The 26,103-nt window shown below is 44.5% G+C and overlaps 1 protein-coding gene across 1 annotated transcript; it reads right to left on the bottom strand.

Annotated features, from left to right (window-relative positions):
• Nucleotides 1–759: 759 nt before the first annotated feature.
• On the bottom strand, nt 760–25,873 carry GRPEL2 (GrpE like 2, mitochondrial). The gene is made up of 4 exons (XM_038740129.1): nt 25,802–25,873; nt 6,649–6,808; nt 4,375–4,456; nt 760–1,708 (listed from the first exon to the last, which is right to left on the bottom strand). The coding sequence occupies exons 1-4, from the start codon at nt 25,861–25,863 to the stop codon at nt 1,353–1,355; spliced, it is 660 nt and encodes a 219-aa protein (XP_038596057.1). The 5' UTR covers nt 25,864–25,873; the 3' UTR covers nt 760–1,352.
• Nucleotides 25,874–26,103: the final 230 nt, after the last annotated feature.

Below are 26,103 nucleotides of genomic sequence, written 5' to 3'. Positions count from 1 at the left end.
CTGACCCTCCTTGTCAAAATGCCTTTACTCTCATCTGTAAAATGGCAACTTTTGAATTTCATCCTTAAGCAAAGGTCAATTTTAGATTATATATAACAGATATATAATGTAACAAATATTCTATAAGCAAAGGTCAGTTTTAGATTTTATATATATATATATATATATATATATATATAAAATGTAACAAATATTCTAAGTTCTTTTCTTGAAAATTTTAAATAACTTTCACCTTATACAATTTAAGAGAAACTCGGTCTCGGAAACTCGGCAGCTCGGTCTGCTAGACAGAGCACGGAACTGGGAGTCCAACCAGGCAACCTGGAGTCTGGGCCCAGCGTGGGATTTTGGGGCAAGTCATTTAACCTCTCTGTGCCTCGGTCTCCTCATCTGTAAATGGGGACAATAAAACCTGCCTCTCCTGACCTCCCAGGAGAGTTGTGAGGGTCATATCACAATTTTACAAATACCTCTATTAGAGAAGCAGGGTGGCCTAGTGGAAAATCCTGGGCCTGGGAGTAAGAGGAGCCGCGTTTTACCGCTGGCTTCGCCACTCACCAGCTGGGTGACCTTGGGCAAGTCGCTTCATTTCTCAGTGCCTTGGTTACCTCATCTGTAAAAAATGGGGATTAAGACTAGGAGCCCTGTGTGGGGCAGAGACTGTGTCCAACCTGATTCTCTACCTGATTCTCACTTAGTATAATGCCTGGCACATAGTAAGTGCTTAACAAATATCATTAAAAAAAAAAAAGTGAATTCACATGACAGGGCTTGAGGACAAAAAAAAAAGCGTTATTCAAATACAAGGTATTACCAGATCTGCCGGTAATAAAAATAAAATGAATCCACGTCATCATAGCTAGACAGGATCGATGAATTTTGAATTGCTCTCGAGGTCACCACTAGAACAGAAGAATTCAGTTGCAAGAGCACACAAACACCCGTCCCTCGCCCCCACCACACACAAACACATTTTTATCCCTATTCCTACCTCGTCCAGGCGTTCTACCCAAAAGACACCAGAGCAGCCGCATATAAATACCTTTCCCCGACGTACCCTACGACGAGGGTCACCGAAAACGGAGGGACCCCCTACCCTATTCGCGTGAGCAACCCGACGGCGGGACTCCCAAGGAAGCGTCACGTCAGTCGAACGAAAGCGCCGCGGAGTTTCACCCGGCGAACCGGCCCCCGGTGTACGTCCCGCAAAGCAGCCGGCGTCCAAATCGAACCCAGTTTAATAAATAAAGGCAAAATGGGCGACTGCCAACTCCACGTGGTCGTTGAGTCCGCTAAGATTCCAGTTTAGGGGTCACCGGTTTTGGTCACCGGAACGCCCGGGCGTGTCGGACTCACTCCTGCGACTCCACGGCCACCCCGACCTGAGCGTGTCGGATGGTGCGGCCGTGAAGCTTGTAGCCGTCTTGGGTCACCAGTGTCACCGTCCCCGGCTGGACGCCCTCGGCCGGCACGTGGCAGATTATCTCATGGTCGTACGGGTCGTACTTGCCGCCGATGGGGGCCATCTTCTGGAGGCCGTGCTTGGCGAATACGCTCTGAAGTTTGGCTTCTAGGAGAGCGAGGCCCTCAGAGACCTTCTCGAGGGCCGACTTCTGGTCCCCGGGCGTGGCTTCCCCGGCAATGCTGTCGGAGGCCTTCTCCAAGATGTCGGCCACCTCCACCAAGTCCCTGCAGAAGCTCTGGATCCCTAAAGAAGAATCGGATGGGAACAGGCAGAGCGGCGGGTGGTTGGACGGCGGACGGTCGCCACCGTCCCACCCTGCCGAGGTATCTGAGATGACCCTCAGCCTGCGACAGCCCCGTGTTGCTCGGCTTTGCGACTGAGGGCGCGCAACTGTCCGGTCTGACATTGGTCAGACACATCTGCCCTCGTTTTTGCCTGGCACCCTGAGCCACTCGACTATACTGGCAGTGGAGAGCTTTCTTTACAGAGAGCGGTGCTGGAATTTCTAACAACGGCCCTGCACATTTCTTTCTTTCGCAGTGATGCGAGAGCACAGAGAATGGGTGCCTCCTCCTCCTCCTTTTCCACCACCTACTTTCTGGGAACCAAGAAAGAAAATCTACACGGTTCTTCATTCCCATAACAGACCTAAGGGAAGAGATCCCTTCTTGGGATGGGCCTGGCTGAGGCCAGCCTGTCTATGCCAGCTGAATCTGGGGCCTAGGCAGACTGGGTTTCAGAATATGCTCACGCTATAAATCACTTGTGTGTGTGTGTGACACACACACACACACACACATATATATTTATATTTATATATATATGCATATATATATGCATATATATATGCATATATATATATATATATATATACACATATATATATATATATATATCCCTTGAGTCTACCAGGATTACAGATCTCGCAACCCGGCCATGCCCAGGAATGAGGACAGTTGTCTGCTGTGTGACCTTGGGCAAGTGACTTCACCTCTCTAGGCCTCCGTCATCTCATCTGCAAGATGGGGATGAAGACCGTGAGCCCCCACGTGGGACATGTCCAACTTGATTGGCTTGGATCTCCCCCAGAGTTTAGTACAGTGCCTGGCACAAAGTGAGCACTTGAGAAGTACCATAAAAAATTATCTATCTATCTATCTATCTATATATATTTTAAAGGAGTCAGGCCAGACAGAGTGGTTGTCAGGCTGGATTCAGGCCCTCACTCCCAGGAATCAGTTTGGGATTAGCACTTAGACTTTTGGCCCATGTGGAATGCTCTGGTAAAAAATGATTCTGACATTCAGAAGGAGAAGCAGTGTGGGCTAATGGAAAGAACCCGAGCCCACAAGTTGGAAGACCTGTATTCTAATCCTGCCTCTGCCACTTATCTGCTGTGTGACACTGGGCGGCTCACTTCATTCCTCTATGCCTCAGGTTCTTCACCTGAAGAAAGGGGATTCAATACCTATTCTATCCTGTCCCTTAGACAGAGTACTCCATGGGGACCATGTCCAACCTGATGATCTTGCATCATCATCTCAGCTTGCAGAGCACATTAGTGCCTAGCACAAAGTAAGGGCTTAACAAATACCACAGGGATCCTTATTTCATCTTGCCTCTGGCAGTGGCCTATGCGTTCTGTCTCCCTAGATGAGGGGATTCTTCAAGGAAACTTGTTATTCCAACAAAGTGAAAATAAAAGCCCCAAAGAAGTCAGTTGGAGGGAAAAGGAACAGTCAAGGTGGGGCAGATTCAGGCTGCCTCTGAGGTGGGTGGGGGAGTGTGCGAGGGAAGCCCCTTCGGCCTGCAGCAGTTCCTCCTCACCCAACATCATCATCAGAGAAGCCGTGTGGCTCAGTGGAAAGAGCCCGGGCTTTGGAGTCAGAGGTCACGGGTTCAAATTCCGACTCCTCCACTTGTCAGCTGAGTGACTTCGGGCAAGTCACTTCACTTCCCTGTGCCTCAGTTACCTCATCTGTAAAATGGGGACTAAGACTGTGAGCCCCCCACAGTCTTAGGGGGGCTCAGGGGGACAACCTGATCACCTTGTATCCCCCCAGTGCTTAGAACAGTGCTTTGCACATAGTAAGCGCTTAACAAATACCATCATTATTATTATTATTATCATCATCATCATCATCATCAATGGTATTTATTGAGTGCATACTATGTGCAGAGCATTGTACTGAGCACTGGGAAGAGTACAACAGAGGAAGACAGGTCGGTAGACACGTTCCCTGCCCACAAGGCGCTCACAGCAAGCAGCGGCTCCGAGCCAGGGTGACAAAGGGCTGCGCTTTCAGAAGCTAAACCTCTCCGGGCACAGCTGGCGCTCGCCCCTGAAGCCCTGCAGCCCCTCAAGATCAATCAATCAATCAATCGTATTTATTGAGCGCTTACTGTGTGCAGAGCACACATGCCAAGTCTTTGAGATTTAATCAACAAGGGAGGGAAAATACACACACACAGACACACACCCACACACCAATATGCCTGGCCTCTGAGAGTGAGTCAACTTGGGAGGAAATAAACACGCACAAACACAAACACACATACCCACCCATATGCCCGATCTTTGGGAGTGAGTCAACTGGGGAGGAAATACATACACACCTCATTTCCACAAGACGGTAACTGCCTCTTGCCCCATTCAAATTTTAGTTGGGAGGAAGGAGTCTAGAAACAGCAGCGGCAAAAAGGTGGCTGCCCGAAGGCCCAAGATATGAAGACATTACCCCCAAAAAAGGAATCATTTACGGCTCACGATCTGATCCACTCACTCGGGGTCAAGTATTCCACGAGGCTTGGAGGGCGGTAGCTAGACGTGACGTAACTAGGTCTGTAAAAACACTAATGAGCTTCTTTAAGCTTCTGGGGAATTATTTGTGGGCAGAGTCTTCACTTACCAAACAGTTTAGCATCTTCCACAAATTTCTGCGTGCGCCGCCTCACCGTTTCGGAGTCCGCCAAAGCCCTCTGATATCTTTCCTGCACATAAAGATCAAAGGCAGCATTAGAAAGAAAAGAACACAGGGCCATCGTGGGAAGTACATACTGCTCAGACATGCTTTTCTGTACCTTTTGGGGCCATTTATGGTATCGAATTCAAGAGCGGGGTTTATCTAGCCTAAAGTCTAGGGTCTTGGAGTCCCCTGGATAAGCTGCGGGGAGACCTGATAGATCGATTAGCTATCGGGGAGGCACCAGTGAAATAATAATAATAATAACGGTGGTATTTATTAGCCACTTGCGGTATGCCAAGCACTGGACTGGGGTGGATATAAGCAAATCGGGTTGGACACGGCCCCCGTCCCACATGGGGCTCACGGTCTTTAATCCCCATTTTACGGATGAGGGAACTGAGGCCCAGAGAAGTGAGGTGACTTGCCCAAAGTCACACAGCAGGCGAGTGGCGGAGCCGGAATTAGAACCCAGGTCCGCCTAACTTCCAGGCCCGTGCTCTACCCACTGTGAGACTTTGGGCAAGTCACTTAACTTCCCTGAGCCTCGGTTCCCTCATCTGTAAAATGGGGATGAAGACTGTGAGCCCACTGGGGGACAACCTGATCACCTTGCAACTTCCCCAGCGCTTAGAACAGTGCTTTGCACATAGTAAGCGCTTAATAAATGCCATCGTTATTGTTATTATTATTAGGCCACGATGCTTGTCCCAAGAACAGGGAGTAGAAAGCTGCCAAGCGGTGCTTGTCATAGCTGCAGATACAAACAGTCCAAAGGGGACAGACAAAACTACACACACCAAGTATACGCCCTACTTCTCCAACACCTCCTGAGACCACTGCGGTGAATTAAGTCCAATCAGTCAATCATCATCAATCATATTTATTGAGCGCTTACTATGTGCAGAGCATTGTACCAATCGATGGTATTTATTGATGATGATGATGGTATTTGTTAAGCGCTTACTACATGCAAAGCACTGTTCTAAGCACTGGGGGGATAACAAGGTGATCAGGTTGCCCCACGTGGGGCTCACAGTCTTAATCCCCATTTTACAGATGAGGGAACTGAGGCCCATTCATTCATTCATTCATTCATTCAATTGTATTTATTGAGCACTTAATGTATGCAGAGCACTGTACTAAGTGCTTGGGAAGTACAAGTTGGCAACATATAGAGACGGTCCCTACCCAACAGCAGACTCACAGACGTGAAGTGACTTGCCCAACGTCACACAATTGGCGGAGCCGAGATTTGAACCCTCTGACTCCAAAGCCCGGGCTCTTTCCACTGAGCCACACTGCTTCTCTAGTGCACAGCACTGTACTAAGTGCTTGGGCGAGCACTATCGAATTCATTCATTCATTCGCATTTATTGAGCGCTTACTGTGTGCAAAGCACTGTACTAAGCGCTTAGGAAGTACAAGTCGGCAACATATAGAGACGGTCCCTACCCAACCACGGGCTCACAGTCTAGAAGGGGGAGACAGGCAACAAAACAAAACATGCAAACAAGTGTCAAAATTGTCAGAACAAATAGAATTATAGCTTGAGCGCTTACTGTGTGCACGGCACTGTACTAATCAATCAATCAATCGTATTTATTGAGCGCTTACTGTGTGCAAAGCACTGTACTAAGCGCTTGGGAAGTACAAGTTGGCAACATATAGGGACAGTCCCTACCCAACAGTGGGCTCACAGTCTAAAAGGTGAAGCGCTTGGGAAGTACAAGTCCCCTGCCCACAATCAATCAATCCATCAATCGTATTTATTGAGCGCTTACTATGTGCAGAGCACTGTACTAAGAGCTTGGGAAGTACAAATTGGCAACATATAGAGACAGTCCCTACCCAACAGTGGGCTCACAGTCTAAAAGGGGGAGACAGAGGACAAAACCAAACATACTAACAAAATAAAATAAATAGAATAGATATGTACAAGTAAAATAAATAGAGTAATAAACATGTACAAACATATATACATATATACAGGTGCTGTGGGGAAGGGAAGGAGGTAAGATGGGGGGGATGGAGAGGGGGATGAGGGGGAGAGGAAGGAGGAAGCTCCACAAGGAGCTCACAGTCCAGAGGAGGACTGTGAGTACAGTACAGTACAGTGCTCTGCACATAGTAAGCGCTCAGTAAATACGATTGATGATGAGGAGGAGCTTCGGGTCTTTAGAAAAGGGTTTTCCTACCGGTTCCTAAATGGAGACTGACCGTCAAGTCCCGGACCTCCGCTTCCAGTTTAACGGCCCTGTGCTGTAGGTTCCGCAGGGCCAGCGAGTGGCCGGGCTCGTCGGGGCTCGGGGGGTCATCGGAGCTGCACTCGTCACCGGTGCTCCTCTGGGCGGCTGTGCTGAACGTCGCCGAGGGGCCTCTGGGAGACAACCGCGCGGGGCCACGGAAAGGGACAGAGACACGCGCACGGAGTCAATACCCACCCGCCCACGGCCCAAGTCTCAAAACGGGAAGGAACGAAGCCCCGAGGGCAGCCTCCTCCGAGGACATTTCAGCCATCCCCCCTCCAAAACACACCGTGACGGACAGAACGCCACTTCCGCCTGCCAATCAATCATATTTATTGAGCGCTTATTGTGTGCGGGTCGCTGTACTTCGCGCTTGGGAGAGGACAGTGTGGCAGACTTGGAAGACACGTGCCCTGCCCACAACGTGCTGACAGTCTAGAGGGGAGGCCTGAGGGACCAAGTCAGAAATTCGTTCATTCAATCGTATTTATTGAGCGCTTACTGTGTGCAGAGCACTGTACTAAGCGCTTGGGAAGTACAAGTTGGCAACATATAGAGACGCTCCCTACCCAACAACGGGCTCGCGGTCTGGAAGGGGGAAACAGACAACAAAACAAAACATATTAATAAACAGAATAGTAAACGTAAACGGTAGGTCTCAACCGAGGAGTACTAGAATGGAAGGTTTCTTTTCTCTTCTTCTTTTTTTAATTGTACTTGTTAAGCGCTTACTACGTACCAGGCACTGAACTAAGCGCTGGGGTAGATACAAGATACAGTCCAGTCCCTCACGGGGCTCACAGTCTTAATCTCCGCTACACAGGTGAGGCAACTGCGGCTCAGAGAAGCAAAGCCACTTGCCCAAGGTCACCCAGCCGACGAGTGGCGGAGCCGGAATTGGAATCATCATTATCATCATCATCATCAATCGTATTTATTGAGAGCTTACTATGTGCAGAGCACTATACTAAGCGCTTGGGAAGTACAAATTGGCAACATATAGAGACAGTCCCTACCCAACAGTGGGCTCACAGTCTAAAAGGGGGAGACAGAGAACAAAACCAAACATACTAACAAAATAAAATAAATAGGATAGAATATGTACAAGTAAATAAATAAATAAATAGAGTAATAAATATGTACAAACATATATACATATATACAGGTGCTGTGGGGAAGGGAAGGAGGTAAGATGGGGGGATGGAGAGGGGGACGAGGGGTCCTTCCGACTCTCAAGCCCGTGCTCTTTCCACTAAGCCACGTAGGTGCTCGGGAAATACAGAATAACCAAATTCATTCGTTCGGTCGTATTCACCGAGCGCTTACTGTGTGCGGAGCACTGTTCTGAGCGCTTGGGAAAGTACAACACCACAAAAAACAATCAGCCTAGCTGAAGGTCTCGGGTCACGAGAGCAGCGGCTCCTTGGCTGGACCCAAATGAAACGTTCGTACCCCCCAGGGAGCTTTACACCCTACTGCGGGAGACAGACATAAAAATATTTACAGGGGTAATCAACAGAAGTAATTGAATGTACTCAGCACCCACGAACCACTACTCGGCGTGGCTCAGTGGAAAGAGCCTGGGCTTTGGAGTCGGAGGTCATGGGTTCAAATCCCGGCTCAACGCAGCATACGCACTCTGAGATTTGATGAACTGTTATTCATTCATGCGAATATTTCACTAGTCCCTGCATTTAAACCCATGCTACTATAATAATAATGGCATTTATTAAGTGCTTACTACGTGCAAAGCTCTGTTCTAAGCACTGGACAGTGTGGCAGAGTTGGAAGACACATGCCCTGCCCACAACATGCTGACAGTCTAGAGAGGAGGCCTGAGGGACCAAGTCAGAAATGGTAGACTGTGCTCAACGCGGCATACACACGCTGAGATTTGATGAACTGTTATTCATTCATGCAAATATTTCACTAGTCCCTGCATTTAAACCCATGCTACTATAATAATAATGGCATTTATTAAGTGCTTACTACATGCAAAGCACTGTTCTAAGCACTGGGGAGGGGACAGTGTGGCAGAGTTGGAAGACACGTGCCCTGCCCACAACATGCTGACAGTCTAGAGGGGAGGCCTGAGGGATGAAGTCAGAAATGGTAGACTGTGCTCAACGCGGCATACACACTCTGAGATTTGATGAACTGTTCATGCGAATATTTCACTAGTCCCTGTACTTAAACCCATGTTACCATAATAATAATGGCATTTATTAAGCGCTTACTACGTGTAAAGCACTGTTCTAAGCACTGGGGAGGATACAAGGTGACCAGGTTGTCCCACAGGGGGCTCACAGTCTTAATCCCCATTTTACAGATGAGGGAACTGAAGCCCAGAGAAATGGACTTGCCCAAAGTCACCCAGCTGACAAGTGGCAGAGCCGGGATTTGAACCCATGACCTCTGACTCCAAAGCCCAGGCTCTTTCCATTGAGCCACGCTGCTTCTCCGATGGTATTTGTTAACTGCTTACTCTGTATTAAGCACTGTGCTAAGTACTGGGGTAGATACAAGTTAATCAAGTTGGACACAGTCCCAATCCCTCATGGGGCTCACAGTCTACGTAGGAGGGAGAACAGGTATTGAATCCCCATTTTCAGATGAGGGAATTGAGGCCCAGAGAAGTGAAGTGGCAGCGTGGCTTAGTGGATGGAGTATGGGCCTGGGAGACAGAAGGCCGTGGGTTCTAATCCAGAGTCCACTACATGTCTGCTGTGTGACCTTGGGCAAATCACTTCACTGGACCTCAGTTACCTACCTCATCTGTAAAATGGAGTTTAAAAGTGTGAGCTCTATGTGGGACAGGGACTGTCTCCAACCTACATAATAATAATATAATAATAATAATATTATTATTACTATACTATACAGTATAGTAATAATAATAATATTATTATTATTACTATACTATACAGTATAGTATATACTATACTATATATTACTATAATATTACATAGCAATATTATATTATAATATTATAATAATAATATAATAATAATATTATATTATTATATTACTATGTGCCAAGCACATAGTAAGTGCTTAACAGGTACCATAATAATCTCCAACCTAACATAATAATATAATAATAATAATATTATTATTACTATACTATACAGTATAGTATATACTGTACTATATATTACTATAATATTACATAGTAATATTATTATATTACATAGTAATATTATTATATTACTATGTGCCAAGCACATAGTAAGTGCTTAACAAGTACCATAATAATCTCCAACCTAACATAATAATAATATAGTAATAATAATAATATTATTATTACTATACTATACAGTATATACTATACTATATATAACTATAATATTACATAGTAATATTATTCTATTACTATGTGCCAAGCACATAGTAAGTGCTTAACAGGTACCATAACTATTATTATTATTATTATTGCTGTTAAGTGACTTGCCCAAGGTCACCCATTAGGCAACCAGAAGAGCCAAGATTAGAACCCAGATCCTCTAACCCCCAGACCCATGCTCTCCATGGGTATCGACCCCCCCCCAAAGGCACGAAATAAAGATAAGAACGTTGCACTACCACAACCAGATGAGTGACATCGGAAATGAAGACGAGTGGAGACAGGCTGTATTCATTCATTCAATCGTATTTACTGAGCGCTTACTGTGTGCAGAGCACTGTACTAAGCGCATGGGAACTACAAGTCGGCAACATATAGAGACGGTCCCTACCCAACAACGGGCTCACGGTCTAGGAAGGGGAGACGGACAACAAAACAGGTGGACAGGTGTCAAAACCGTCCCTTGTGGACAGGGAACGTGTCTACCAACTAGGTGGTCCTGTCATCATCATCATCATCATCAATCGTATTTATTGAGCGCTTACTATGTGCAGAGCACTGTACTAAGCGCTTGGGAAGTCCAAATTGGCAACATCTAGAGACAGTCCCTACCCAACATCATCATCATCATCAATCGTATTTATTGAGCGCTTACTATGTGCAGAGCACTGTACTAAGCGCTTGGGAAGTCCAAATTGGCAACATATAGAGACAGTCCCTACCCAACGGTGGGCTCACAGTCTAAAAGGGGGAGACAGAGAACAAACCAAACATACTAACAAAATAAAATAGAATAGATATGTACAAATAGAATAAATAGAGTAATAAATATGTACAAACATAGATACACTCCCAAGCTCTTAGTACGGGCTTTGCTTGCAGTAAGCGCTCAACAAATCCCACTGATTGACTGGTCTGGTGCCAGCCCAGCCCAAAGGCTGCTGAAACACCAATCAGCCGCGTCCAGTTAGTAGCCGGCCTGAAACAAATCAGCCGCGTCCAGTTAGTAGCCGGCCTGAAACAAGTCAGCAGCGTCCAGTTAGTAGCCGGCCTGAACTGATGGGTTTACAGGCCACTCTTGCTTCAACCCAACCCCCTTCCAGTTCGACAGGCCCGAGGGTCCCTCCTCTCCTGAGCAGGAGGAGTCCGATTCTTCTGGGGTGCTCTGGGCAACTACAACAGGGTCCGCAAAACGGACATCGGGGGACGGGGGAATGAGGAGCCGAAGTGCGGACAGGTGTCTGTCTGCAGCGCTAATCGGCTGTGTGACTTTGGGCGAGTCACTTAACTTCTCTGTGCCTCAGTTCCCTCATCTGCAAAATGGGGATTAAGATTGTGAGCCCCACATGGGACAACCTGATCACCTTGTATCCCCCCAGCGCTTAGAACAGTGCTCTGCACATAGTAAGCGCTTAATAGCATCATCATCAATCGTATTTATTGAGCGCTTACTATGTGCAGAGCACTGTACTAAGCGCTTGGGAAGTACAAGTTGGCAACATACAGAGACAGTCCCTACCCAACAGTGGGCTCACAGTCTAAAAGGGGGAGACAGAGAACAAAATCAAACGTACTAACAAAATAAAATAAATAGGATAGCTATGTACAAGACACCATCATTATTATTATTATTTAATAATGGCATTTGTTAAGCACCCACTATGTGCCGGGTACTGTACTAAGCGCTGGGGCGGATCCAAGCAAATCGGGCTGGACACCCTTCCTGTCCCATGTGGGGCTCATCGTCTCAATCCCCATTTTACAGATTAGATAACTGAGGCCCAGAAGAGTGAAGTGACTATTTTCTTTAAATGGTATTTGTTAGGTGCTTACTATGTGCCAGGCACTGTTCTAAGCACTGGGGTAGATATGTTGCCGACTTGTACTTCCCGAGAGCTTAGTACAGTGCTCTGCACACAGTAAGTGCTCAATAAATACGACAATGAATGAACGAATGAATGACTATAGGTAATCAGGTTAGACACAGTCCATGTTCCACATGGGGCTCACGGTCTTCATCCCCATTTTACAGATGAGGGAACGGAGGCACAGGGAAGTGAACTGACCTGCCCAAGGTCACACGGCAGACAAGTGGTGGAGCTGGGATTAGAACCCATGACCTTCTGACTCCAGGCCCGGGCTCTATCCACTCAGCCAGCACTCAGAGGCTGCAGGGCCTGGGGAAAAGTGTTACTCTGAGGGTGAGGGAAAGAGGATTGTGAGGTAGGACAGGTGTCAAAACTGTCTTGGAAGTCAGTGAGTCAGTCAACTGTATTTATTGAACACTTACTGTATGCAGAGCACTGTACTGAGCGCTTGGGAGGGTGCAATATAACAGCTGCATTCCCTGCCCACAGTGGGCTTACAGTCTAGAGCAGGGAGAGCAGAGAAGCAGATGGAGAGGGATTTTAAGGAAGGTTAGGGGTGGGGGAGTGTACTTCCTCCCTTCAAGGCCCTACTGAGAGCTCACCTCCTCCAGGAGGCCTTCCCATACTGAGCCCCTTCCTTCCTCTCCCCCCTCCATCCCCCCATCTTACCTCCTTCCTTTCCCCACAGCACCTGTATATATGTATATATGTTTGTACATATTTATTACTCTATCTTACTTGTACATATCTATTCTATTTAATTTTATTTTGTTAGTATGTTTGGTTTTGTTCTCCGTCTCCCCCTTCTAGACTGTGAGCCCACTGTTGGGTAGGGACTGTCTCTCTATGTTGCCGACTTGTACTTCCCAAGCGCTTAGTACAGTGCTCTGCACACAGTAAGCGCTCAATAAATACGATTGATTGATTGACTGATTAAAGAGGTAAGGGTCCCCTCTTTGGGAAGTTGGGGGTTCATTCATTCAACCGTATTTACTGAGCGCTTACTGCGTGCAGAGCACTGTACTAAGCGCTTGGGAAGTCCAAGTCGGCAACATATAGAGCCGGTCCCTACCCAACAACGGGTTCACAGTCTAGGAGGGGGAGACAGACAACGAAACACGTCCTTGGAGGTAAAACAAAGTATCTTAACACGGGACAACTAAAGAGGCTGCCTAGCCAACACAATTCGGCATTGAGGCAAAAAAAAATAATAATAATACAAAGGAAGACTGTCCCATCAGGGGACGGCCGAGCCTTTGGAAGCACAACCAGGCCTTTATCGAACCCTTGGCCCTCACACAAGCTCATAGCACGCTCCCCGAGATTTCGGAGTTTTACCACTTCACTTTGGCTCCTTACCACTGCGCTGAAACTCGGAAAGCTGCCGAGGATCGGGCTGCAGTGAAACAAAACCAAACATGGGCAACTCAGACCTAGATTCTGACTGCGAAGAATGAAGATGCTTTGTCAGACAGAGCCCTTTTTGGACAATCCCCCATCCTCTGGCAACAGCCCGAAAAAACCTTGCCACCCTGGCTTTCCGAACCCGTTCGGGGCAGGTTTCAGCACATTGTCACGTAACTTGGTTCGCAACTGGAGTTGCTCAGTCTTAGACGGAAACTCGTACTTCCCAAGCGCTTAGTACGGTGCTCTGCGCACGGTTAGCGCTCAATAAATACGATCGAATGAATGAACATTAATTCTATTTGGTTTATATGTTTTGTTGTCCATCTCCCCCTTCTAGACTGCGAGCCCGCTGTTGGGTAGGGACTGTCTCTATATGTTGCCAACTTGTACCTCCCAAGCGCTTAGTCCAGTGTTCTGCACATAGTAAGCGCTCAATAAATACGACTGAATGAGTGAATGAATAGGAGACCCACACAGTCTCCGAGATGAGGTGTGGTGGCGGGGGTCTTGGCCGAAATCTTGGCTCGGCCACCACTTGGCTAACTCTTTTTTGTGGATCCTAGCCCGTGAGCCCGTTGTTGGGTGGGGACCGTCTCTATCTGCTGCCAAATTGTACTTTCCAAGCGCTTAGTACAGTGCTCTGCACACATTAGGCGCTCAATAAATACGACTGAATGATTTGAATGAGAAGGGGGCACAGTTCTGACAGGCTGGGAACGGGATTGTTCTGAGGACATGTGCAAGGCGGGCTGTTAGGGAAGAGGTCTAGAGAAGCAGTGTGGCTCAGTGGAAAGTAAGCGCTTAATAAATGCCCTCATTATTATTATTAGTAGTAGTATTTTAAAATTTTTCCTTGAACTGAAGTGGACCCATCTGCAAGTTTTGGCAGGGACTGTAACAGGGACAGTTCTTTTAATTATTATATTAAGAGAAGCAGCACAGCTCAGTGGAAAAGAGCTCGGGCTTTGGAGTCAGAGGTCATGGGTTCAAATCCCGGCTCTGCCACTTGTCAGCTGTGTGACTTTGGGCAAGTCACTTCACTTCTCTGGGCCTCAGCTACCTCATCTGGAAAATGGGGATTAAGACTGTGACTCCCCCCCACCCAATGGGACAACCTGATCACCTTGTAACCTCCCCAGCGCTTAGAACAGTGCTTTGCACATAGAAAGCGCTTAATAAATGCCATCATTATCATTATTACGTCTAGGAAGTGGTTTTATTATAACATCAAATAACAGGAGGAAAAATCAAAATAGGTCACAATTATCTACTCAGAAAAGGCTCACTTCTCCAACATTCCTGCCTTTTCACCATTATCTACCAACACAGTAGGACTTAATTTACATTCCTTTGAGAAGGCAATGAAATTAGCATCTGCCCCAGGGTTTCTCAAACTGGGGGCAGGGGCCCCTAAGGGGCTCAGAGACCAGAACCAGGCACAGTTCCTAGGCACGAATTCTGCACGGCCAACAGTCAGTCAGTGAGCCAATGGTATTTAATAATAATAATAATGGTATTTATTAATCGCTTACTATGTGCAAAGCACTGTTCTAAGCACTGGGGAGGTTACAAGGTGATCAGGTTGTCCCATGGGGGGCTCACAGTCTTAATCCCCATTTTACAGATGAGGTAACTGAGGCACAGAGAAGTGAAGTGACTTGCCCAAAGTCACACAGCTGGCAATTGGCAGAGGCGGCATTTGAACCCATGACCTCTGACTCCAAAGCCCGGCCTCTGCTTGTATAGAGAAGCAGTGGGGCTCAGTGGAAAGAGCCCGGGGTTTGGAGTCAGAGATCATGGGTTCAAATCCCGGCTCTGCCAACTGTCAGCTGTGTGACTTTGGGCAAGTCACTTAACTTCTCTGTGTGCCTCAGTTACCACATCTGTAAAATGGGGATTAAGACTGTGAGCCCCCCCCCATGGGACATGCTGATCACCTTGTAACCTCCCCAGTGCTTAGAACAGTGCTTTGCACATAGTAAGCGCTTAATAAATGCCATTATTATTATTATTATTTATTAAGAACACTGTACTAAGCGCTTGGGAGAATACAATATAACACCTTCCTCTCTCTCCCTAACCACTGTACACCCCACACACCTTGATTTGAACATCTATCCTTCCCCAACTGTTACCTTTTCAACTCTCCGACCACTTCTCACAGGCCCCACTCCCCACCTTCGACGGACTACAGCTTGGGCAAGAAGAGAATTTCTCCATCAGCCTCATCAGTGGTATCTATTAAACACTTACTGTGTACAGAGCACTGTCCTGTGTGCTTGGGAAAGGATAATACAAGAGAGTTGGCAGAAAGGTTTTCTGCCCACAATGAGGTTACAGTCTAGAAATGAGCTCAGTAGTCATCCTCATCACCGGTATTTACGGAGCGCTGACACTGCGGTGAGCAATTGGGAGAGTCCAGAGCATTTTTCCCTTCTCAACACCTTGGGAGTCTCCTGCGTTTTTCCTTCGTGGGGGAGGCTGAGTGAAAGGGCCTTCAGAGGCCTCTGCTCAACCCAAAGGGAAAGTGGAAATGGCTGTCTGCAGTTGGGGCTTTTTCCAAGGCCCCATTCATTCATTCAATCCATTCAATCATATTTATTGAGCGCTTACTGTGTGCACAGCACTGTACTAAGAGCTTGGGAAGTACAAGTTGGCAACAGAGCTTGGGAAGTACAAATTGGCAACATATAGAGACGGTCCCTACCCAACAACGGGCTCACAGTCTAGAAGGGGGTGAAAGACAACAAAACAAAACATCTGGACAGGTGTCGAGTCGTCAGAACAAATAGAATTAAAGCTTGACAGAGCACTGTACTAAGCGCTTGGGAAGTACAAGTTGGCAACATATAGAGACTGTCCCTACCCAACAACGGGCTCACAGTCTAGAAGGGGGAGAAAGACAAGAAAACAAAACATCTGGACAGGTGTCGAGTCTGTCAGAACAAACAGAATTAAAGCTTGATGCACATCATTAACAACTGTCCCTGTATGTTGCCAATTTGTACTTCCCAAGCGCTTAGTACAGTGCTCTGCACATAGTAAGCGCTCAATAAATACGATTGATGAAAATAAATAGAATAGTAAACATGTACAAGTAAAACCAAATCTCACTCAAAGGCAATTGTTATAAACTTTAAAAAAAAATTAAGACCATATATTCCCATCACTGTTATTTGGGCTCTGTTCCTTACATCTTTGCAATCTTCTTTTGGGCAACTGGTCCCAGGAGAAAGGCCACCCAGATATCTATCTGCATAACCCCTGGGCCCATCAGTCACAGGGCCAGCTCTTCCTGGGGAGATGTGAAAAGGAAAGGAAAGGCCCTGGAAGCTGTAAATCAGCCACCTGGCACTTCTGGAGGTCTAATTTCCTGGGGTTTGCATTCTTGCAATCATCTCAGCTGGGGACTTAAAGGCCTGCTAGGAGTCCTTCAAAGTAGACAAAGCAGCAGAAGGGAAGAGCAACATATTGACCAAATAGGGGCAGAAAAGAGAGGAGCAGTTTAAAGTTAGTCAGCCAACAAGTATTTATTGAGTACTCTTAATGGGCCCAGCACTCCACTAGGCCCTTGAAGATATCTTGATGTGCATGTGGAAGGGGGAAAGTGAGGGTGGGGAGGAAAGAAAATGTGTGCTTTGGGAAGATTAAAACCAGGGCAGTGGTTCTGGCTTTTCACTGCTTACCCTGGCAGAATTAAACCATAGAATCTTGTAGCATCACACAGAGAGCCGTCATGTGGCTGTTTATAACTTCTAGCTTCCACGCCAACATTCACTCCATATATAGGAGCGGGATTTGTTCCTGTTGTTTTAGACCTCCAAGTGAAAGAAGGTTTATTCCCAGGGCCTTTTCCGAAGAGGATCAAATGTCCGTGGCAAAGAGGAATCTTCCCTTATAGACAAACGGAAGAACTGTCAGTCAAAACGGTGTATTTTCCAAGAGTGCATAAGGCTGGGTTTTAATCATCATCAATCGTATTTATTGAGCGCTTACTATGTGCAGAGCACTGTACTAAGCGCTTGGGAAGTACAAATTGGCAACATATAGAGACGGTCCCTACCCAACAGTGGGCTCACAGTCTAAAAGGGGGAGACAGAGAACAAAACCAAACATACTAACAAAATACTGGGTTTTAATAAGTTCCAGCTTTTTGGACTCGACTCTTGATTTCACAGTTGCACGATTTGGGAGATTAGGTGGCTAATTCCTGTTTCTACCAAGTTAATACCAAACCTAGGAAATGAACACGGCCAAAGAATGCTATCAACAAAGGTAAGAGAACAACTCTTCCACGCCAGCCCATATTTACCCCGAAAACTCGCAGGTAACAACTAATGGGCTTCATGACAAACCACACTGTGCCAAGAGGCTCAAAGTGGAGCTCTTTTACACCAGAACCTTCCTCCAAGGTGGCAGATTCTTGCTCTTCTGTACATAAACCTGGTTGTCCGCACATTTTAAGAGTGTAATGAGTTAGCCGTGCTGGATCCGGGGGAGTTGGCTACGTGAACCAGAACGCGCTCTGAATGGCCTCCTTTTTCCAACTAAATGAATCTACAGCCAAGAATGAGTCACGCTTCGCTCCATTCCCCTACCCTCCTACTCCTCCGACACCAGAAGGCTCTCTCTCTTTTTCCCAGTTAAAGTGGCCACAGAGTGCCCTGATAACGGTGAGAAGGGATGCTGTGGTGATGAAGAGCTAGCACACTGATAAGGAAGCCTTGATAGAAATGTTTGTTAGAAGCACAGAAGGGCCCCCGCTAAAAAGATGTCACTTCTGTTTCTAACCTTGAAAGGGAGAAATTCGGAAACCCTACTATCGAGAAGCTTTACGCCTTAATGCCATTTCATGGGTTTATTCAGAATTTGGGCCATTTCCACTGATGCCTGATTTTTCTCCCCCCTCCCCAAACTCCCTGTAATGTCACTCTCCAAATTTAGTACCTTCCCACTTCCCCAAAATCCCCCGGCTGTAGATTAAGCATTTCCTCAGGCATGCATCTACTCATCAAGCACCAAGAGTCTCTCCCCAATAATTTTATCCCCCAGTGACCCTGGTGACCTTTTTTCAAACTCACCCAAGCAGACTCTCTCTCATCAATCACTTGAATTTATTGAGGGTCTACTATGTGCAGGGCACTTTAATTTTTAGTTTCCCACAGGAGGCTAATAAAAGGCTAATAAGAGACTAATCTCGACTCAGTCACTTATCTGCTGTGTGACCTTGGGCAAGTCACTTCACTTCTCTGTGCCTCGTTTACCTCATCTGTAAAATGGGGATTAAGACTGTAAACCCCGGATGGACACATATTATGTCCAATCTGAGTCAGTTCACTTCTCTGTGCCTCCTGTACCTCATCTGTAAAATGGGGATTAAGACTGTAAACCCCAGATGGACACATATTATGTCCAATCTGATTATCTTGTGCCTACAGAGAAGCAGCCTGGCTCAGTGGAAAGAGCCCGGGCTTTGGAGTCAGAGGTCATGGGTTCAAATCCCGGCTCCGCCAATTGTCAGCTGTGTGACTTTGGGCAAGTCACTTCACTTCTCTGAGAATCAGTGACCTCATCTGTAAAATGGGGATTAAGACTGTGAGCCCCCTGTGGGACAAACTGATCACCTTGTAACCTTCCCAGTGCTTAGAACAGTGCTTTGCACATAGTAAGCACTTAATAAATGTCATCACTGTTATTATTATTATACTTTATTTTAATTTTATAGTTATATTTATTTATATTTATTTTATTTTCTTAATATGTTTTGTTGTCTGTCTCCCCCTTCTAGACTGTGAGCCCGCTGCTGGGTAGGGACCATCTCTATATGTTGCCAGCTTGGACTTCCCAAGCGCTTAGTACAGTGCTCTGCACACAGTAAGCGCTCAATAAATACGATTGAATGAATGAATGAATATTACTACCCCAGCACTTGGTTCTATGCACTTTAGAACATAGTAAATGCTTAACAGATACCACTGAAAAAAGAGGCCTAATTTCCCCCTTTACCATTCATCTTGTAGAAACAATTCTTTGTGAGCAGAGAGGCAGAATACTTCATTCTGACAATTTTGACACCTGTCTACATGTTTTCTTTTGTTGTCTGCCTCCCTCTTCTAGACTGTGAGCCCGTTGTTAGGTAGGGACCGTCTCTATATGTTACCGACTTGCACTTACCAAGCGCTTAGTATAGTGCTCTGCACACACTAAGCGCTCAATATGATTGAATGAATGAATCTTTTTAGTATAGTAATTCAGTGGGTTTACAGGCTAGATATCCAGGCTATCGAGATTTAAAACAAAACAAAAAAACTGTTCAAGGCTAATCTCTCCAAAGCCAATGGAAATTTTGAGAAAGCACTCAGCCTAGATACCCCTGCTAAACTCTAAACCCTTCAGGGGCTGGGATCACCTCTAATTCTAGCGTGCTGGCCTGAACACTTAGAACAGTGCTCTGCACACGGTAGATGCTCAATAAGTACTAGTGATTGATTATCAATTATAATCCTCTTCACCTCCATCTCCCCACCGTACACCTTCTCTAGGGATTATTTGATTTTCTGAATAAGCCCCAAATTCAGTAGCTTCTCCAAAATAACTATTCAACCTGAGGTGGCGTTCCACTCCTGTTAGCCTTATTAAGGTCTCATTTCTTCCAGGAGGATTTCCCTGATAAAGCTCTCTTTTTCTCTGGCTCTTTCTCCCTTCTGCATCATCTCAGGTCTGTGAACTAGAGGCATCGCCTCACAGCACTTATGTACATATCTATAAATTTTATATATATATATATGTCTATATATATATATGTCTATATCTATATGTCTCTATCTATCTATCTGTCTATATATAGACAGACAGACAGATAGATAGACAGATAGATAGATAGATAGATTAATGCTTGTCTCCCCCTCTAGATGGTTGTAAGCTCCTTGTGGGCATGGAACGTGTCTTCCAACTCCGTTCTACTCTCCCAAGAGCTTGGTAGAGTGCTCTGCACAGAGTAAGCACTCAATATAAATGACTGATATATTATAAATCATTTATTTACATTAATGTCTGTCTCTCCCTCTAGACTGTAAGCTCGTTGTGGGCAGGGCACGTGCCCACCAACTCTGTTGTACTGCAATCTTCCCCAAGTGCTTAGTATAGTGCTCAGTACGCAATAATGTTCTCCGTCTCCCCCTTCTAGACTGTGAGCCCACTGTTGGGTAGGGACTGTCTCTATATGTTGCCAACTTGTACTTCCCAAGCGCTTAGTACAGTGCTCTGCACACAGTAAGCGCTCAATAAATACGACTGAATGAATGAATGAATAAGCACTCAATACATACCACTGCTGCTGATGACTTCACTCTCCCCAGAAATCAGGGCGAACAGAAAGACCTGCTGGGATCCCTGTTACAGTCCCTGCCCAAACTTGCCAATAGATCCACTTTGGTTCAAGGAAAAATTTTAAAATAATAATAATAATAATGATAATAATAATGATGGCATTTGTTAAGTGCTTACTATGTGCGAAGCACTGTCCTAAGCACTGGGGGGATACAATAATAATAATGATGGCATTTATTAAGCGCTTACTATGTGCAAAGCACTGTTCTAAGCACTGGGGAGGTTACAAGGTGATCAGGTTGTCCCACAGGGGGCTCACAGTCTTCATCCCCATTTTACAGGTGAGGGAACTGAGGAACAGAGAAGTGAAGTGACTTGCCTGAAATCACACAGCTGACCACTGGCGGAGCCGGGATTTGAACCCATGACCTCTGACTCCAAAGCCCGGGCTCTTTCCACTGAGCCACGCTGCTTCTCCAAGGTGATCAGGTTGTCCCACGTGGGGCTCACAGTCTTGATCCCTATTTCACAGATGAGGTAACTGAGGCTCAGAGAAGTGAAGTGACTTGCCCAAAGTCACACAGCAGACAAGTGGCAGAGCCGGGATTAGAACCCAAGACCTCTGACTCCCAAGCCCGGGATCTTGCCAACTGAGCCACGCTGCTTTAAATCCCGTAAAACTTTATTAGGCCAACTTTGGCTCTTTCATTGACACCACTGTATAAAACCTGGAGCAAGTGTATTTGGCAAATACAAGTTTGGAATAGCTTTCATTCATTCATTCATTCAATCGTATTTATTGAGTGCTTACTGCGTGCAGAGCACTGTACTAAGCGCTTGGGAAGTACAAATTGGCAACATATAGAGACGGTCCCTACCCAGCAGTGGGCTCACAGTCTAGAAGGGGGAGACAGACAACAAAACATATTAACAAAATAAAATAAATAGAATAAATATGTACACATAAAATAAATAGAGCAATAATAATAATACAGGTGCTATGGAGGTGCAAACACTGACTATCTGATGATGATCGTAAAGTAATCCTTATTATTTCCAAGACTGACTGAACCCGTCAAGTTGCAACGGCAATAAAAGATCAATAATGGTTTGTTTCCGCATATTACCATCCTTGTCCACTTGACATTTGTTCCCCTCCAGTCCAAAGAAAACATTTAGACAGTTGCTCCTCACCAATCCAAAAAAAACACATTTAGCCCAGTGCCAGGCACGGCACTTTAAACTGGAGGCAAAATTGTCACTTTCTCGTGCTGGCATGGATGGGTTTTTAATGGGTTTTTTTTTTGAGAAGCAGCATGGCTCAGTGGAAAGAGTCTGGGCTTGGGAGTCAGAGGTCATGGGTCTCGGATTCACCGCTTAAATAATAATAATAATAATAACGGCATTTATTAAGCGTTTATTATGTGCAAAGCACTGTTCTAAGAGGTGGAGGCACAAGGTGATCAGGTTGTCCCATGGAGGGCTCAGTCTTAATCCCCATTTGACAGATGAGGTAACTGAGGCACAGAGAATAATAACAATAATAATGATGGCATTTGTTAAGTTCTTACTATGTGCAAAGCACTGTTCTAAGAGGTGGAGGTACAAGGTGATCAGGTTGTCCCATGGAGGGCTCAGTCTTAATCCCCATTTGACAGATGAGGTAACCGAGGCACTGAGAATAATAACAATAATAATGATGGCATTTGTTAAGCGCTTACTATGTGCAAAGCACTGTTCTAAGCGCTGGGGCGGATACAAGGTGATCAGGTTGGCCCATGTGGGGCTCATAATCTTAATCCTCATTTTACAGATGAGGTAACTGAGGCCCAGAGAAGTGAAGTGACTTGCCCAAAGTCACACAGCTGACAACTGGCAAAGTGGGATTTGAACCCACGACCTCTGACTCCAAAGCCTGGGCTCTTTCCACTGAGCCACTACTTCTCTTGTCACCTGTGTGACTTTGGGCAAGTTACTTAGCTTCTCTGAGCCTGTTACCTCATCTGTAAAATGGAGATTAAGACTGTGAGCCCCATGTGGGACAACCTGATTACCTTTATCTTCCCCAGTGCTTAGAGCAGTGCTTGGCACAGAGGAAGCACTTAAATACCATAATTATTATTATTATTCATTCATTCAATCGTATTTATTGAGCGTTTACCGTGTGTACAGCAATGTATTATGCGCTTGGGAGAGTACAAGTCGGCAACTAATAATAATGTTATTATAACAATATATTAATAGCACATATAATATGTTAATTTTATGATATAATTTAATATAACATATAATAATATAATAATTATGATAATACTATAGAGCACTGTACTTAGTGCTTCGGAATAATAATGATGGCATTTATTAAGCGCTTACTATGTGCAAAGCACTAAAGTCGGTAACAAATGATAACAGTATTATAACAATATATTAATATTATATATTACTACAGCATATACGTATAGAATATTACATAATCATATAGTATTGTAAGTGTATGATACATTAATATACTTATATAAGTATACAAAACAATACACTATACTAAACATACTATAATTGCATGCAATTATATAATAGCACATATTCTAGACTGTGAGCCCGCTGCCAACTTGTACTTCCCAAGCGCTTAGTACAGTGCTCTGCACACAGTAATATACTGTATTACAATATACTATACTATATTATGCATACTATAAATGCATGCAATTATATAAGAGCACATATTCTATAATATCATATAAGTATTCAATAACAGTATTAATATAACAATATATTAATATTATATATTATTATTATATTCTTAAATAACATTAACTAGCTCTCTTCCTCCCTTCAGAGCCCTACTGAGAGCTCACCTCCTCCAGGAAGCCTTCCCAGACTGAGCCCCCTCCTTCCTCTCCCCCTTCCCTCCCTCCTCATCCCCCCTGCCTTACTTTCTTCCCCTCCCCACAGCACCTGTATATATGTTTGTACGGATTTATTACTTTATTTATTTATTTATTTTATTTGTGCATATTTATTCTATTTATTTTATTTTGTTAATATGTGTTATTTTGTTGTCTGTCTCCCCCTTCTAGACTGTGAGCCCGCTGTTGGGTAGGGACCGTCTCTATATGTTGCCAACTTGTACTTCCCAAGTGCTTAGTACAGTGCTCTGCACACAGTAAGCGCTCAATAAATACGATTGAATGAATGAATGAATATAATCCTATATTAGTATAATTAACATTATATACCCTATAATTACATACTATTACAATGATATACTAGCACATATTCTATATCACATAAGCATTTAATAAGAATGTTAATATAACAATATATTATTATATTACTCATTCATTCAATCATATTTATTGAGCACTTACTGTGTGCAGAGCACTGTACTAAGCGTTTGATAAGTACAAGTTGGCAACATAGAGACGGTCCATTATATAATCACATACTCAGTGCTTAGAACAGTGCTTTGCACATGGGGAGCGCTTAATCAATGCCATCATTATTATGATTATAGTCTTATAATTATAGAATAGTATACAATTATATACTATTATAGAAGCATATAGCATTATAACAATATATAACAGTATATTATATTGTTATGGGAAGAAGAAGAAGAAGAGGAGGAAGAAGAAGATTATTATAGAAGCACATAGCATTATAACAATATATTATATTGTTATGGGAAGAAGAGGAGGAGGAAGAAGAAGAAGAGGAGGAGGAAGAAGATTATTATACAAGCATATAGCATTATATATTATATTGTTATGGGAAGAAGAAGAAGGAGGAGAAGGAAGAAGAAGAAGATTATTATAGAAGTATATAGCATTATAACAATATATTGTTATGGGAAGAAGAAGAAGAGGAAGAAGATTATTATAGAAGCATATAGCATTATAACAATATATTATATTGTTATGGGAAGAAGAAGAGGAAGAAGAAGAAGAGGAGGAGGAAGAAGATTATTATACAAGCATATAGCATTATAACAATATATTATAACAATATATTATATTATGTATAACAATATATATATAACAATATATATGTAACAATATATTATATTGTTATGGGAAGAAGAAGAAGGAGGAGGAGGAAGAAGAAGATTATTATAGAAGCATATAGCATTATAACAATATACTGTTATGGGAAGAAGAAGAAGAAGAGGAGGAAGAAGATTATTATAGAAGCATATAGCATTATAACAATATATTATATTGTTATGGGAAGAAGAGGAAGAAGAAGATTATTATAGAAGCATATAGCATTATAACAATATATTACATTGTTATGGGAAGAAGAAGATTATTATAGAAGCATATAGCATTATAACAATATATTATATTGTTATGGGAAGAAGAGGAAGAAGAAGATTATTATAGAAGCATATAGCATTATAACAATATATTATATTGTTATGGGAAGAAGAAGAAGATTATTATAGAAGCACATAGCATTATAACAATATACTATATTGTTATGGGAAGAAGAGGAAGAAGAAGATTATTATAGAAGCATATAGCATTATAACAATATATTATATTGTTCTGGGAAGAAGAAGAAGATTATTATAGAAGCATATAGCATTATAACATAACAATATATTATATTGTTATGGGAAGAAGAAGATTATTATAGAAGCATATAGCATTATAACAATATACTATATTGTCATGGGAAGAAGAAGAAGAGGAGGAGGAAGAAGAAGATTCTTATAGAAGCATATAGCTATGGGAAGAAGAAGAAGAGGAAGAAGAAGATTATTTAGAAGCATGTAGCGTTATAACAATATATTATAATATATACAGATATAATATATATTGTATATATAATACAATATATTATATTGTTATGGGAAGAAGATTATTATAGAAGCATACCATTATGGGGGGAAGAAGAAGAAGAGGAGGAAGAAGAAGATTATTATAGAAGCATATATAGCATTATAACAATATATTATATTGTTATGGGAAGAAGAAGAAGAAGAAGAGGAGGAGGAAGAAGAAGAAGAAGAGGAGGAAGAAGAAGAAGATTATTAGAGACCTCTGCATCTGGGCAATGAGATGAATGGAGGGGCAAGTCAGGGGGCGGGAGAAGAGGCGGGCGCAACCCGGGAAGGCTTCCCGGAGGAGGTGTGTGTCCAGACGGGCATCTCGTGTCCCTCTCCGGGTGCTTACCTGGTCCAGCGGCAGAGCGGGCTCCTTGCCAGCCTCGCCCATCTGCTTGCCACGCTCGCCATGCTGCCAGTCCTGCCCGGGCCCGGGCCCGACCTAGCCGGCGCATGCGCTCTGCCCGCACCCGCCGACGCCCGCGAACTACAACTCCCACTAGGCACCGCGGCCGGGCCGGCAGGACCGGCGCGTGCGCCCTGCCCATCCCAACCGCCGACGGCCCGCCAACTACAACTCCCAACAGGCACCGCGGCTGGGCCGCGCGGGGGGGACTACAGCTCCCAGAGGCCTCCGCGGCGCGGGCGGGC

The sequence above is a fragment of the Tachyglossus aculeatus genome, chromosome X1 (assembly GCF_015852505.1).
Source record: "Tachyglossus aculeatus isolate mTacAcu1 chromosome X1, mTacAcu1.pri, whole genome shotgun sequence".
NCBI classification, from domain to species: Eukaryota; Metazoa; Chordata; class Mammalia; order Monotremata; family Tachyglossidae; genus Tachyglossus; species Tachyglossus aculeatus.
This window is presented reverse-complemented; position numbering and strand designations above follow the sequence as displayed.